General features: G+C 38.6%; 1 protein-coding gene across 1 annotated transcript in view; it reads right to left on the reverse strand.

The window, feature by feature from the left end:
• Nucleotides 1–16649, reverse strand: part of LOC306854705 (protein diaphanous homolog 3-like) — a 358785-nt gene that overhangs the window by 252760 nt on the left and 89376 nt on the right. The window contains exon 4 of the mRNA XM_079392921.1: nucleotides 5826–5956. Within this exon, the coding sequence (XP_079249047.1) occupies nucleotides 5826–5956 (131 nt within the window). The remainder of the gene's footprint in view (nucleotides 1–5825; nucleotides 5957–16649) is intronic.

Genomic DNA, 16649 nt, shown 5'->3' on the forward strand with positions numbered 1-16649 from the left:
TTAATCGCATCTCTTACTGTGATAAACATGTGGGGGGAAATTAAAGATTTCGTGGCCATGAATTAAGAATTCGTTACTATGACTTAAATTGCTCCCGCATTTAAATTCATTGGTTTTCTAGGGAACAAATTAATGAAACCTGGACAGTGGCCACAAATTAATATGTTGTAGGAACGAATTAACAAGTTGTATGAATGAATAGCCTATAGTAGCCTATCTGTCCTGCTCGCGTGTGCGCAGCCCTGTCAAAGCGAAGTGCCCGATATGCAACAACTATCTAGGGAAATTATAATTGAACATGACTTTGTATTGCAGTGGTTCTCAACCGGTGGGGCGTCGCGGGGACCGCGAGTAGGCTACAGGATGGGAGGAAAAAAAACAAACAAAAAAAATTTGCTAATTTTTTTTTATCACTAAACTACTGTCATAAAAAGTTATAGTTTTGTATATACATAACTCCTGAATAAAAATTAAAATGTGTTTGGACTGATTTTAAAAAAAAAAGCGTTTTGGACAAATTTGATTGGTTTGTCGATAGTGAGCGCAAATGCAGGTGATAAGCGGTTTTATTAAGTGAGTCATTGAGTCGTTCATTCAAACGATTCGTTCAAACGGCCGATTCATCAAGAATGAGACAGATGTTTGTGCATGGGTCATTGAATCTTTGACTCAACCGATTCGTTCAAAACACTGAATCATTCAAAACACGACTGAGTGTTGCTGTGAGATGCGCTATGCTGTGATCTTTGTTTGGATTCATCGGATCTATTGTCGCTGCTAAAATAGACCAAAACAGTCATTATTTCATCAAAAATGTAAGTGACTTAATATTATTAACTTGTTTGTTAAACTGTCATATGAAATCAGTGTCATATTTTCAATCGTGAGGTGATGGTAAATTATCAGCTCTCTTGGTCGTCAGGTCGTGTGATGTATGTTGCTGAACTGTATTCAAATGTTATAAATATAAAAACACCACATTTTGAAATTAAACTGCAGTATGTCAATTTAGTTTATTTGTGTGTGCTGCGCTCATAGACTTTAGAAAATGGCGCTCATTTGTTTGATTTCTCCTCGAGAAGCTGCGCAAGCCTCAAAAGTTTAAGGTCCTTGCACCCTGACTGAGTCCAAAACTGTCGTATTCGTTTTTTCATATTCGTCATTTGGTGGCTCTCAATTGTCAAAAACACCCCTCAAAATATTTGCTATGGATGCGAAAAATGCAGAAAATCGAACCATCCGAATTAATTTTTACGACGGACGGAAGTTGCAGAGGCTGCAAACGTATAAAACGTGAGGTCGTATTTAGTTTTATTTATATATATATATATATATATATATATATATATATATATATATATATATATATATATATATATATATATATATATATATATATATAAATAAAACGAATAAACTAGTCAGAATATAGGCTACAGTTAAAGCTTTCCTTTAGTTTTTGTGAAATACACGCACGCTCGCAGCCACGCACACACAAACATGTTTAAATACATTTATGTTGTTAATAAATAAATAACAATAAATTGTTGTAACAGCAATATCTCCAAGTTTTGTTTTTCACTGTAAAAATTTAATGATTTGCCAATGCAAAGAGAGTACCGCCACCTTTTTCCCCCACTTCAAGCACTGATTATAACACAAACTTGTTAAAGTTTAGATCAAATCTCAGCCCTAGCCAGTAATTTTTTTAACTGCTAGGCAGTAGCTACACTTCGCTAAAACTACCCACGCGACTAAGACACACACACACACACTACAATCGTTAAGTATTAAAATAAAATCTGAATTGTCTGCAAAATAATTATTTTGTTGGTTTAATTAAAGATCATGCCTAAGTCCCTACTGATTAGCCCCTGATACGTCTCTCAACATAGCCACACACACAGTTACATATTGCCTAAACTTTATTGAAAACACATAACAAAAATAGAGAAATTTCTTGTGAGGACCAACAAGCCAACCGACGCACCACCAGCTGCAAAAAAGCTTCGAAGGTACGATGAAGCATACCTGCAGTTTGGGTTTACAGTCATGGCTGATCTGAGACCTCAGTGTGTCGTGTGTGCCGAGGTGCTGGCAAACGACAGTATGAAGCCCTGCAAATTAAAAAGGCACCTCGAAACAAAGCATGCTGGCATTAAAAATAAACCGGCTGAATATTTTAAAAGAAAGCTTGATGGCCTCCATCAGCAACAGGCAACCATTTCAGTGCACAGCACTGTGTCTAAACAGTGTTTGGAGGCATCGTATGTAGTGGCCAAAAGAATCGGTAAACTGGGTAAACCGCATACAATCGCCGAGACTCTCATTTTGCCGGCAGCGCAAGACATGTGCAGAATAATGATAGGCGATAGCGCAGCAGCCAAACTCGGTGCAGTACCGCTGTCCAATGACACAGTCGCTAGGAGAATTATAGACATGTCCAATGATATCAGAGAGCAACTGATAGAGTTCGTAAAAAAGAGTCCTTACTACGCGCTGCAGCTGGACGAATCCACTGATATTGCTGGGCAGGCACAGCTCCTCACCTATGTCAGGTATCTGCGTGACAAGGCAATTGAGGAGGATGTCCTGTTTTGCCGGCCTCTTCAGTCGCACACTACAAGAGTAGCCATTTTCAATGTCCTTGATATTTTTATCCGTGAAAATGGTTTGGCTTGGGACCGATGCGTTGGCCTATGCACGGATGGTGCGCAGGCAATGACGGGCGTGAGCTTGGCCTAGCTGCTCGCGTTCAGCAAGTAGCTCCACTTGTGAAATGGACACATTGCATGGTTCATCGCGAAGCACTAGCTGCTAAAACAATGCCGGTTCTTTTTGACTCCGTGCTGAACCAATCCGTGAAAATTATAAATCTCATCAAATCACGGCCGCTAAACACTCGCTTGTTTGGAGTCCTCTGCCAGGAGATGGGGTCAGAGCATGAACAGCTGCTTCTGCACACTGAAGTTCGCTGGCTCTCCAGGGGGCGGGTGTTACAGCGGTTGTATGAGCTGCGAGAGGAGGTGAAGTGATTTTTGACAGAAATCAAATCAGATCTGGCGAAGCATCTGGATGACACTATGTGGCTTGCGTCTCTGTCCTATTTGGTCGATATATTTGACCGCTTGAACGGCCTCAACCTGTCTTTGCAAGGCCACGAAACTCATATTTTGCTCCTTGCAGACAAAGTGCATGCCTTCACACAAAAACTAGACCTCTGGCATGGCCGCATCAGTCGAGGGAACTGCGACATGTTCCCCAGCCTTGCAGACTTTATCACTGATGCAGGCACGTCACACGATTTCTCCTCCCTATTTCAATCAGCGTCTGAGCACCTGTCAGCAATGAGAAAACAATTTGCGACGTACTTTAAAGAGGATTATCGCTCTTTTGCGTGGGTTCGAGATCCGTTTGTGTGCACAGCAAACGAGCTATCAATTGATATGCAGGAACAGCTTATTGAGCTGAAGAGTGACAGTAGACTGAAGGAACTCTTTAGCTCCTGCACTCTTTCGTCATTCTGGGCAGCATTGATGCAGGAATATCCTGAACTGTGACGTCGCCTTTAAGATTCTCCTTCCTTTCGCGTCGACATATTTGTGTGAGGCAGGATTCTCAAAAATTACTGCACTCAAAACGAAATACCGCAATCGTGCACAAATCGAGGATGATTTGAGGCTATGTTTATCAAACATTGAGCCAAGAATTGAGGATCTTTGCAAGGCAAAGCAGGCTCAGGTCTCACATTAGTAATGATGATAGGCCTACTACTACTCATAATAATAATGTCTGTAAGCTCACATTAGAAGTCTGGTGCTACTGCCAATTATAACAATAGTTATAGTAATGATAATAGGCCTACCTACCGCTACTGATGATAATAATAATAATAATAATAATAATGTGGGCCTAAAAATAATAGCCTAGGGCTATCTATCTATCTATGCAAGGTGATGTTTGGGATGTGGGGGTGGGGGGCACTGGGGCCCCAACTGCAATGAACCAGCTTTGGGGGGGCCCAGCTTGCAAAAGGTTGAGAACCCCTGTTGTATTGTATCGGTTTTAATGTACTTTTAACGTTTGGATCACATTAAAAGCGTAGTTTGTACATTAGTAAATTATTTTCGTGTAAGATCCAGCCCCTTCACAGTCACTCACAGACGTTTGCACGTGTTTTGCGCATGAGCCACACACGCCCCAAAATGAAACTGCTTAATTGACCATCGATAGCTTTTATCGATTACATCGCTTATCGACAATTAATCGATCGTCATCCCTAAGCGAGACAATGGCAAAAACACAAATTAAAAAAAGATTGAATTGTTTGGAGAAGTTTTAACCTTGCACAGGAACAAATGATAAGGTGCCAGGTGTGAGTAATGTTCAGGCTACACTCTCCACACAAGGTCAGCCATTGCTCTCCGATTGTGGATCATTCCGTCCGTGATGTTCACGGCCATAACGAACAGCTGCATGTGCCAGAACGACGTTTGGGTGCTAATAGAAATCATGACATTTCATGAATTATGCCAATAAAGAATGCAGCGCTGATGAAAACAGTTTAACACAGACTCTCCTGCTCAAACATGCTCTCGACTTTCCCTTTCTCTCCTCCTCCATCATCACAGATAAGGTTTATTTTTCCATCCATACACTTTGAAATAGACACACTGCTTAGTGCGGTCTGACAAATTAAATTTAACCACCTGTAATAACTTTATCTGCATGCACACTCTAACCCACTTATCTATTGGATTTTTTGTGATTGGAATGAGGAAAATGTTTCAGATGAAAAGGACACTAGACAAAATGAGTGTCCTAAAGCAACTCACTCATGGTGCTTCTAAGGTCACGTTATACAACGAATTAAACAATGTCTTGTTACAAGTCTGTGCTAAGATTACAAAGCAAATGATTCTGGAGCTCCTAGCATTGCACAGTTAAAAAAAATAATTATTATTATTTAGTCACTTGAAATGTGCAGGCTTCAATATATTCTAACATTTTTTGAAAGATCAATAAAAAGTCTGAGAAAACTATAAAAGCCACAAAACATTTATCCAAGTACAATAGAATGACATCAACAGTCATGAGAATGAAATACGCATTTCCTCTCATATCAACCTTTTTCTCCTGTCATTGTACACTTCCAACCATCGCCCGCAGCATGCGTCTCTCTGTGAACTGCACTTAAAACTATGCTGTTAAAATAGAGTACTTTTAATGGTCACAAAAAAAGAAAAAAAGTAAAGCCTATACAAAAAAAAAAAAAAAAAGACTATTCAAAAATTGTTTATCATCTTCACCCTCCTGGAGAGGCCTCTCTGTCATGTTTGTGGTACAAATGCAGGCGAACAGCAGGAGAGCTCATCGCAAACGGCATCAAACAATTAAGAGGTAGGAGGGAAAACCTGGGGCGACGCAGCAATCGATAATACATATTAATGAATGCCAGCGTGCAATGTTGCTCTTGTCTGAAATCACAGGGCACGCCGCTGAGTTACACACCGACGGGCAAGTGTCGGAGGTCAGATGTGGTAGATGGCTAGGTTGGATAGATCAGTGTTTGTTCAAGTATTCAGCGAGTTACAATATCAAGCTGGCTTGTCAAGTTTTAGATGAGAGTAAGAGTTTGCGGATGCCTTCCAGAGGAAAAGTGTGTTTGTGTAACCTGAGCAAGTTTCTAGAGAAAAAAAATACAAGCTAAAATATCCTGCTAAATTACAGAGTCAGAGAGAAACAGGAAAATTGAAGCCAAAAAGCATGACTAATATATATGAAATGTAATGTTGTAAACTGTTTAGGTTTCATTGAGTGAGTACCTGACTGGGTTGCTGGTGAGTGACACTCTGAGGGAGTCCAAACAAGCAAACAATCTCTCATCGGTGGCACCTCCTTTCAGCTCACTCAGAAACTCCTGAGGAGAGATCTGACTGCTGCTCCTCAAACTACCCTGTAAGAGAAAAACAGAAAAAAATATTAGATGGTCACTAACATTGTCAAACACTTTTTCATTTTTACCCTATTCAAGCAGATTGGTGCTTTAATTGCATGATTGGAAAAAGCTGCCCAGAGACGATACCAAGATGGCTGCAGAGCAGACTTGCCTTCAAAGAGAGTATGTGCTGCTTGAGTATAAAAATTCACAATGAACGAACAACAAACACCTTACTAATTAGTATGCTTTGAAAAGAAAAGATTTTTGTGACTTGCAAATAATGATTACCCTCATTTTCAGACTATTGAATATTGATCATCATCTTCAAACTTCTTTTATTTGTTTGAAAGGTTTTTACTTTTGGAGAAGCCTGCAAAGAAACATGCCAAAATGAGTGTCTGCTGCTTGCCAAATTTGAGATTAAGAGCTCCTAGAAGTGGCAAACAAATTCCACAAAGGGTCCTGCCTGTTTAATTACTGACTTAACAAAACTGCAATTACAAGAAATTAGTTGGCAAAACTCATACTAAAACAATAAAAGACAAAAACAAAATAAATGCACAAATAAATATTGCAAAATGAACAAAGTTAGTCAGCATCTTTTTTCTAATGTTAGATTCTTTCTACTTCCACTTAATGCTAATAGAACATAAATGACAGAAGTAGTAGTAGTACAAGTACAAAAGCGGAAAAAAAAACAAGAACAAGAATCAGGAAACCTCCATACTTCCCACTGACATTTAATATCCTCTGACAAAAATATCTACCAGAGGCTGATATTTTTTTCTTCTATTTTTAAGCCAGTATGCTGTTTATGATGAGTGTGTGTGTGCATTTCCAGATATGACACAAATCAAGATAAGAAAACATTTACACCCTTCCCATTTCTCATTGTTTGAGTTTCTCGAAGCTACGGCGTGTTAATGAGGAAATTGATTTATGTGCGATTTATCTTTCTGATTTCCTTTCTCAGAAGACGCAGAGGGTAAAAATTGCTTTTGCTTGCTTCCACACATTTTTACATTTCCAAAGTATCTTGCACATTAGGGCTGGGTGATATACAGGTATTAAATATATGTTTGCAAGGTCACGGTTAGTAGTGGTGCACAGTTAAATTAATTTAAGGTGAATATGGTGCTTCAAAATCAGGGTCAATTGCAAAGAGCCCTTAAAGGAAGATAAACTGTCTGATGCTATAATACATCAAGTACAGTCAAGATTTAGCCTACATTTGCATTTTTCTTTAAGTCATTGCACTTTTCTGTACCCGCCATTTAGCCATTCAAGATCATTTCTGTAATTACCTTTGATGGTGGGGATGTATTCATATGCATTCATACTCCTCACACAGAGCTGGGCAATGTGTTTTGGATTACGTAATCATGCAGATTCCAAAAATTTAAATTCGTAATCAGTTACTTTTTTATTGATTACATGGATACATATTCACACAATAACAATAAATTATTCATAACTTATTGATTTTCCTTAATTCCTCTCTTTCATCTTTCAAATGTTCCTTTCTAAAATAGCCTACCACTTATATACATTCAGAAAGTGCTTTGTGGACATTCACACAAAGAATGCACAATTTTACAATACACACATTCACATCATTCCTTATTTACATGCAATGCAGGCATTCCCAAACTTTTTTTGTCATCTGAACATCTTTCACCTAATATATTTACTTGTACCCTGTACCCTGAGATTTCAAATACATTTTTTAATAATTAAGTATGACATTTGCATGTTGGCTGGTTAAGGGTCACATGACATGTAGGTAAACAAATTAAATATTGAATTTTTTTGGTAAATGTTTTATTTTGACTGATGTTACTCTAAAATGGCTTGTTTTAATTTTCCATTTTTATGATTTAATCAATTAGCTTTTCATTCAACTCATGAAGCTAAGGCTGGGCGATATAGCCTAAGAGAAAAATCCCTGATTTACGGATTTTTTCTCCATACTTAAAATCAATCTGCAGATCACAAAAAAAAAAAAATTGTTAAAAAAAAATATAAAAAAAGTTTAACATCTTGCTATTCAGTAGATATGAGGTAGTTCTGAAAAAGAGCAAACAAAACATTCAACAGCATTAAATATCAGTGACTGTAGGTTTTTTTTGGCGGAATGACGACGAATGATTTGCAAATCCTGAGCACCACTGACAAGCATCTGATCTTGTATAATGTGTAGTAAGTACTGCCGCTCCATAGTATAAACAGAGTACGTGCGATCGCAAATCTCGAAAGTGAAAGTAAAACTAAAAAGCGATCGTGCAACCAAAAGTCATTTCAATGCCAGGCATAATAGCGGCTCCCTGATGCCCGCAATTTTATATACAGTATTACCCAATGATAAAACTGCGAGAGAAAGTACTGAAATATATATTTTCCTCCCATCTTGTATTTATTCCCTTTAAGGAGTTCCGTAGTACATGTCATTTTCTTTCCGAAGAAAATGACATGTACTATTATTATGATTACATTACCTAAAATGTATAATGTAATGGATTGTTACTAAAATTGTCATGCAGTAATGGATTACAGTTTCTAAGTAATCTACCCAACTCTTGTCCACACAACTAGCCTAATATTTTAAAGTGTTAAATGTTCCACCTCAAGTGTGTGATGTGCTGTGCAGTTTATGTGGTTGTGTGTGTCTGTATTTCATAGACTGCAGCTTCTGTGGTGCTTTCCACACAGGGGGGGGGGGATCAAAATATATTTAAGACCTAAGGGAAAGTGCTGGCCGCTTTGAATGTGCAACCAACAGGACATACACACAGAGAGGATGAGAGGAACTCAAAAAGAGAGGAAGGGCAGAGCAAAATGTTTCTTGTTTTTCATCGAGACCTGCAGCATGCTGATTCTGACCAACTTCAGACAACTCACTCTGATCAGACAAACGAGTGTTCTGTGTCTATTCGTTATTGTAGCTGCCATTATATACATCCATTAGAAGTCTTTTTCTTTCCGGGTAAAGGTTTGAGTTTTTCTTGTGTTCAATTTATTGTACACTCTGTTCCCTACATATACATTTTTATTTTCTTAACAGGAATTGTTGATTCTTGCAGCCAGGACACAAACATGACCAGCAGGAAACTGACACGGTCAGCAGCAGCAGGTCATTACACCACAGGATCGGCCCTCCTTATCCTACCCATGGTGCATTGGGCCTGTGGGCTGCTGCCCTGACTGTCCCCACCGCAGGAGACAGAGGTCTTAATCATCACATACAAGAGATACAGCTGCTTCCACTGAAAGACTCTCCGCCCATCTCTTGTTCCCTCTCTTTACTATCCTGTCCTTCCTTTATAGTTCTTCCATTATCACCATGGTGACTGCTTTTTGTGACTTGAGGGAAGCAAACATGGGCTTTTTTGCTTCCCTTCCACTCAATAGCTGAATCTTCAGCAAATCCAAGGCAAAACATCAACTCCGCACACCATTATATTTGGGGTTTCAGAAGAGATACTGGCTGTTTAGATGCTGTTTTAAAAAATAATGAGAGCCAAAGGAAAAAAATCCTTATTTTTCAAGTTTTCATTTATCGCTACATGACTACAGTATGTTTGGACTGCTTCATGCATAATGAGTGTTTCCTTAAAAACCAGGATTTTAGTTTGTGTTCTGTGTAGTTTATCCCATTACACGTTAATAAAAAAAATAACACTAAAACTCCCGTAGACGACAAAAAATATAAAAAGTCTTGGATAAGGGGGGTGCTCACTCAGGATCAAGCCTGCTCTTTGAAACATGCATTATCCAAACAAATCTTTACACATGCATATGGCTCGCAGCGGCAACATCAAACAACAAGAATCTCACATTAAGCAGCCATGTCATGATCTCACAGTAGAAGCTCCAATCACCTGGTGGCGTCTTCTGTCAGGAATCACAGGAGCGGAGGTAAACATCCTGGAGCATGCCCTGGGTCACGGATCGACCCGTCTGCTTAGTGCTGAGCCCTCCTAGCCTGACAACAGGCCAATTAGATCAACTCTGTGCAGGTTATGACATTAATAAACCATAAAGCTAAGTTTCCTTAGGTAATTGTAACTATCACTCCCCTTAAGGTGCTGTGAACCTGATTCTCATTAGTTAGTGGTGTCATTTAGCGGACAGTTTCATACAAAGTGATTTACAGTACACTAATTGACAAGACAGTCCCACTGAAACATCCAGGGTTAAGCGCCATGCTCAAGGGCAAAATAGTAATCGACGTAACATCAGCAACTTTTAGGTCTCTAGTGGCTTCAAACCAGCAACTTGTGCGCTAACAAGCTTGGATCTGTAACCATTAAGCTATAGCGCTACCATACTCTCAATGAAGTTTAGTGGTCTAGACCAGGGATTTTCAACCATTACAGAACTAGGGACGCGCCCAACCCAGACTCAGCCAAACCAGTAACCTACAATTCTTCAAATAAATAAAATCAAATAAATATTTAACATGAACAAATGAACCCTTAAGAAAACAAAAATAATGCATAAATAACAAAAGAACTAATTAAAAAACTAAGAACTAAAAGAGCAAAAGAACTAAAAGACAGAACGGATGAACAAATTAATGAATTAAAGAGCCAAAAAATTTAAGAATTACAGAAATCATGAAAGAATGAAAGAAATAACCAACAAACAACCCAACGAATAAGTGAAAAAAGAATGAACAAGCCACCCAATGAGCAAACAAAAGAAAGTACAAGAATGAACTAAAAGAAATATGGTTGAAAACCCAGGGTCTATTCTTTATCTCTGTATGCAGTAACTTGGCTCGCATGACATAATTATCCAGAACAGTTAAATAGAAGATATTAAAGTTTATATTAAAGACATTTGAGCATCAATAGACTGAACTTGAAAACTGTTAAATGGTTTGTTTGTTCTAATAATGATTTTGGCAAGCTCAGCCCATCCCCTGCGTTTCCTGTCTGCTCTGTCCTCTGCAATATTGTCTATAATTACATGCAAGCAGAAAACAGCAGCGCATAAGCAAATGTCAGACATGCTTAGGGAATTGATCATCCATTTAAAGGACAGGTCACACATGCCTCTAAAATGCCAGAGCTTCTCCCATCCAATCAGGGTCAAGAGCAAGCGAAGCCATAAAAAAACCATCATCAAAATGTCCCATCAACCTGTTCAGCTTCCTGTGGTTGTGATAATTAACACTGTGTTATGGCCGAATGTCACAACATGTTGAAGCTTCAGAGCCAAGAAAAGTCATAAAAATGATGGTAGAGATATGATGATGATGATAATAATAAAAATTTGAAATCTTAAAATAAAAATAGTCTAAAAAAAAAAATCAGCTATGTTTGTTTCATATGTTATTAAAAAGCAATTAAAATATGATAAAATCTAATAATTAAAGAGAGATATTTTGCATATGCAATTTCTAATGACAAAAAAGAACTTAGATTTGGTGGACAAAAATAATACATATTAATAATGTGTTAAAATAAAACTGCTTTACTGCATTTATTTCCAAAAAGACATAAAAAAGGTTCTGACTATCACTAAAGATTTTCACAGCTTTTGTTTCATCATTTACCAAGATTTCTACCTTTTTAGGGAGATTTATTTAGTCAAACAACACAACTCTGACCCCTCTACTGTATGTCTAATAGCAATTCCAACATGTGAGAACTGAGTTTTTCCACAAGAGAATGTATAGTTCCCCAGAACAAGGAGCAAAGGGCTAGTCCTCAAGGACGTCAGTGTGTGCATGAGTTCTTGCTGCATGCTGCACATCTGATTCCACTGCTTGAGTCCTATGGGAGCTCATTTAATGTATCAGGTGTTGAGCTTTTTGTGGAGCAAATATCTAGGACATGCCCCCACGTTCCTTACTGCCATATTCTTTAACTGAACACCCCCCCCAAAAAAAAGAAATTGTATCTGTAAGTGACAAGATCGCCAATAAATTACAAAAATTAAATAGTTCAGTATCTCTCTATACTCCTAAGAGCAGAAAATAAAACAAAATCTAGTATATGTGTGTGGCATGCATGTGCCAAGGCGGTCAGTCCCTGGGAAACATGGCCGTCTGCCCAGGTCTTCTTCTGCATGTCGTTTCTGGGCAAGTTTTTCCCCTGGTTCACATTATGATTCATAATGAGCCAAATCATCATTACCCATCGAACCCTGAGATGCATAATGCACACACGTGCACTCACTGAAAGCGGTCCAGCAAAGCCCTTTAATGGTTATGTACTAATCTTACACCAGAGGAGCACAGACTTTGGCCTTAAAGTCTAACGCTGAAAGAATTAGCCGCAACTAACAAAAGATATCAAATGAAATCCAAAACTATATCATACCTACTGACTTGTATTGCACTGACAAAAATAAATTTTATTTTCATGTGCTCTACAGATGAAAAAATACAACAAGCAACATGAGGTTGAGTAAATGACAGAATTTTCATTTGTGGGTAACTATCCCTTTAGGGAAGAAGTCTAGTCTACATTTTATCTAAAGGTGTAGACGCTCTATTTCTCTCTACTGCCATGCGATTACAAATAATTACAATGAAAAATGTCAAAGTAGTTTACTGACTCGATGGGACTGCACATATTTGAGACCTTTAAGGGTTTTAAAGCTGCAATCTGGATTTTGATGACATTTATTTTAGACTAATTTCAAATTGACTTCACGATTCCACTTGGCAAACTGGCTGCAAAGCCTGGCAGTACACAGAATTCTCCCATTTTAAAATAAAGTGCTTAGCCCCAGGTGTCTCTAGAAGGTACTAGCATATAATGTGGTTTTCTCTCTTTAAAATCGCACCTCAGCACAAACTCAGAAAAATATAAACCCACCCCACCCCACCCCCACCTTTCATCTGTGGAGTTTAATGTGTCTCTCTTTCAGACTAAACTTCAACTTCCTAGGGTTATTCTGCACGGTATTAGTCTCCCAGATGAATTGCTAAGGAAAATGTTTGCCCTGGGCATCAGATGGCCTGCTAGTGGACTAGCCACCGGGGAGCACTTCAACAGTGACTCCCAATTACAGACTCCACAGAGGGAATGGATGTCCACATCCTGATATCAAACGCAGAGGGCCACTTTGGTTGGAGAGAAAACAAGATCTAAAAGCATAGAAGAGAATGTGTGCGTAGGGCCTTTAATGACTAAGGATTTCAGCATGCTGTTGAACTGAGACACAATGTACTCTGGCCCACTGTCTGTACCCCGGTTTCATTCATCCTTCCTCCTTCCCTCCTTCCCTCATTCCTAATGATTCATCATATTTCCTGGTGCGAGTGGGAGGTCCGCAGTCTAAACAGCATATGACATTATTGAGATACAAACCACGCAGGAACTTCTCATTTAGTGCCTTCAGAGATGGCATTATGCAAAAGAGCGGAAGGAGAGGAGCACTGATACAGCCCTCTTCATCAACACAAAGGCTAACCTTAATGCATAATGCAAATGAGCACGGCAACACTGGCTCGGCTCTCCTTTCAGCGCTCTGATATAATTAAGAGCTCTGGGGCCTGACTATTTGGGCCCGAGAGAGGACTTTTTTCCTCCCTTCTAGTTTCTTTCCTTCTCTCTCTCCATGCCATTTTCTAAAGTCCTGAATGTGCGTATTAAATCAGCATCTTGAAAAAGTGCTTACGGCTGCCCCAGCAGAGTCAGAGTAGCTTTTATCATGTCAAATCGGAGAATTATTCTGTGATCTATATTCAATTAGACACGCTGACTCTTCGTGAACGGAACAACACTCCCATTAGTCTCTGAATTTCCATTCCAAAATAGTATCAGACGCCGCTGACCTTCATCTGTAAGGGCGGAAGAAAGAAAGACACTAAACAAGAACAGACGAGTATCTGCAACAACATTTGAGAGTCCTTTGCTTTTCATAAGATAAACTGATGGCAATTCTAATGTTATTGCCAAAATAAACAGATCAAGGCAATGACAAAAAAAACAGAGGAGCAAAATACACTACATGAAATGAAAGAATCACTTTGACTTCAACCTTTCAAGTTTCAAAAAGAACATTAAATATAATTGCGCATCAGCTCCTTTGACTTAAAAACAATACAGCGCTGTCATCTAGCTGAGGTGACGGACCAGAGGGAGCATGTTTTATTATGAGAAAGAGTCTGAGCCCAGTGGAGACTTCAGTCAAAGTCTGCAATTGCATGGTGCCAAAAACAGAGACATTTTGACAAGATACAGCCCATAAAACTCGTCTCCCATTATGTCCTCAAGCAACTCTATCAAAAGACAATTTTTCAAAACACAAAGACTACAGCAGTTTACTTCACTTGCAAGGCTATATATGAAGTGTACAGGCCACACAAATGGTCACATATGACAGTTACTCATTTAGTGGCCTTTATTGGTTTGTCCATTTGTTCGCCCTGTTACTGCCCCTTGTGTTTATTTAACAGAAAGTAAGATTTCATCATGCTGTCAGTTACAAATAAAAGTAAAATTCTATAAATTCAATTCAATTAAATACAAAAAAATAAAAATAAAAATGTAGAAAATGAGTCTGCAGATTCAAAAAAAAAAAAGCAAAGAATAAGAACTCTAACATCTACTAGTTTCTCATCCAAAACATGATTTTCCTCCACTCACAGACAGCTGACACGGCATGCAGAATGTGAGAGGAGATGCATGGAGAAGCATGACATGGCCTGAGGTCTGTTGGTGGGTGTGGCGGACCTCGCATCAGCCCTGACTCATGGGAGAGAAGCTCGCCTCCATCCAAAGCTGGTAAAGCAGAGTTACAACAGTGATGGCAGCAGAAAGTCTGTAACGTGTAAGGTGGAGACCGTGCATCCGTTTTCTGACTGAACGAACTGCAAATACACACACAAAAACGCACACACTAAGGCTGGGCTTGTTTTGCAGCTCTCCAGTGCCATCTAGGGGTTACAAAAAAGGCAGAGGGAAACACTGTTGGTGAGTTGGATATTAAAACTGAAAGGAGATGGTTAGTAGACTCAGACTGTAGCAAGAAGTTATGACTACATAAGACACATTCACCTAATGAAAAAATAGTTCACAGATTTGTTTAAAAGTGGATTATAAGAGTACTTAAGTTTGAAAATTCTCAAGGAAAATGGATCGAGAAATTATGCTATATGGGAAGATGCACACTAGAATATAAGCAGCGCTGTCACTTTTAGTAGGTCTGTGTATTGGCAAGAATCTGGCAATACGATACGTATCACGATACCGGGGTTGCGATACGATATATTGCGATACATTGCGATACTGTAAGCAAGGCGATATATTGGGATACTAGTTAAACATAAGATAAACATACAACAATGCAAGTATAAGAGAGAAAAAAACAAAAAAAAACATCTGACTATACATATACTATAACTAGTATACCTAGTTGCCTAGACATACACAAACTGAGACTGTACAAGAACTTTACATATATACTGTACATGAAATTATGCAAAAGGATAGAAATAAAAATAAAAACTTATATTTCGTACATTAAATTGTTGTGCAGATTAAAGAGAGATTTTGTGGGAAGCAGCGCATAGTGCAAAAAGATTTGTAGTGCAATGCTCAAGTAAACATTCTTTTTATTGAGTCTTTGTAGCAGGGAGTGTTCATAGAAAGTGTCTAGTGTGCATATAGTGGGATGAATGTGTTACTACTACCATATGCAAACCTTAGTAAAAGATAAATAAATAAAAATAGTTCAACCAGAACACACTGGGATCTGCATTTGCAATAATCAATCCCTATAACATTCAACATTATTGAACCATTTTTTGTGCAGTACGAGTAAAGGGGGAAATATTCAAGTGCTTGCATGATTCTTTAGTTAAATGTATGTATAAAATGTATTTTATAAAAATATATATTTATAGACTCTACTTTAAAGGTTCACAGTTTAAGTTTACAATTGTTACATGCAATGTCATAACATTTGATCTGAACAAAAAATTACATCTGCTTAATATCAATGAAAAATAAAGTGCTTGCAGGATTCCTAAAGAAAACAAAACAATTGTAAAACAATCAAATAAATACAGATGTTAAACACAGGTTTTTCAGTTTGTATTTATGTTCCGCGTGGAACCGCCAAGACTGCGACACGAGCACCGCCCAACTGCACAAAACACCCCCAACACGAGAGAAAGCTGCAGCTGCACGGCGAATCTACCGCCCGCCACGCCCCGCGCAAAGACGCTTCAACACAGGACGCGGCAAGCGGCAGAACCGATGTTGCGCTCGCGCCGCAGTCCCGGGCCGGACATTACCACAAAAGCCCAAATGGTGTCACACTTCCGCTTTGTACACCGAAACGAGAACTGGAAGAATTCTTTCATCCTCCATTACTGGAAGCGAACTATATTAACGATAACATTAGTGGAGTGCCCTGATGCTAGTATTTCCTGTCACTGTTTAAGTTCAGAGATGAAGATTAGCGGCCGGGATATGAACTCAAAACGAAACAACTGCCATGAATCTGATATGATTTTTTTTTCTTTTCTTTTTTTTTTAATAATATCGATATTCCGTTTTGGAGAATCGATACAGTATCGCCAAACAAAATATCGCGATACTCACGTGTATCGATATTTTCTTACACCCCTCATTTTTAGCTCTCACAGCTTTAATGCAGCATGGAAACAGATTTCTAAGATCATCACAAGAGGGGTCAAGTTGATTTCTGTCAATCAAGTGCCCATTTAGCCCTACTAATTTTC

Source organism: Barbus barbus (assembly GCF_936440315.1).
Source record: "Barbus barbus genome assembly, chromosome: 35".
Classification (NCBI taxonomy): domain Eukaryota; kingdom Metazoa; phylum Chordata; class Actinopteri; order Cypriniformes; family Cyprinidae; genus Barbus; species Barbus barbus.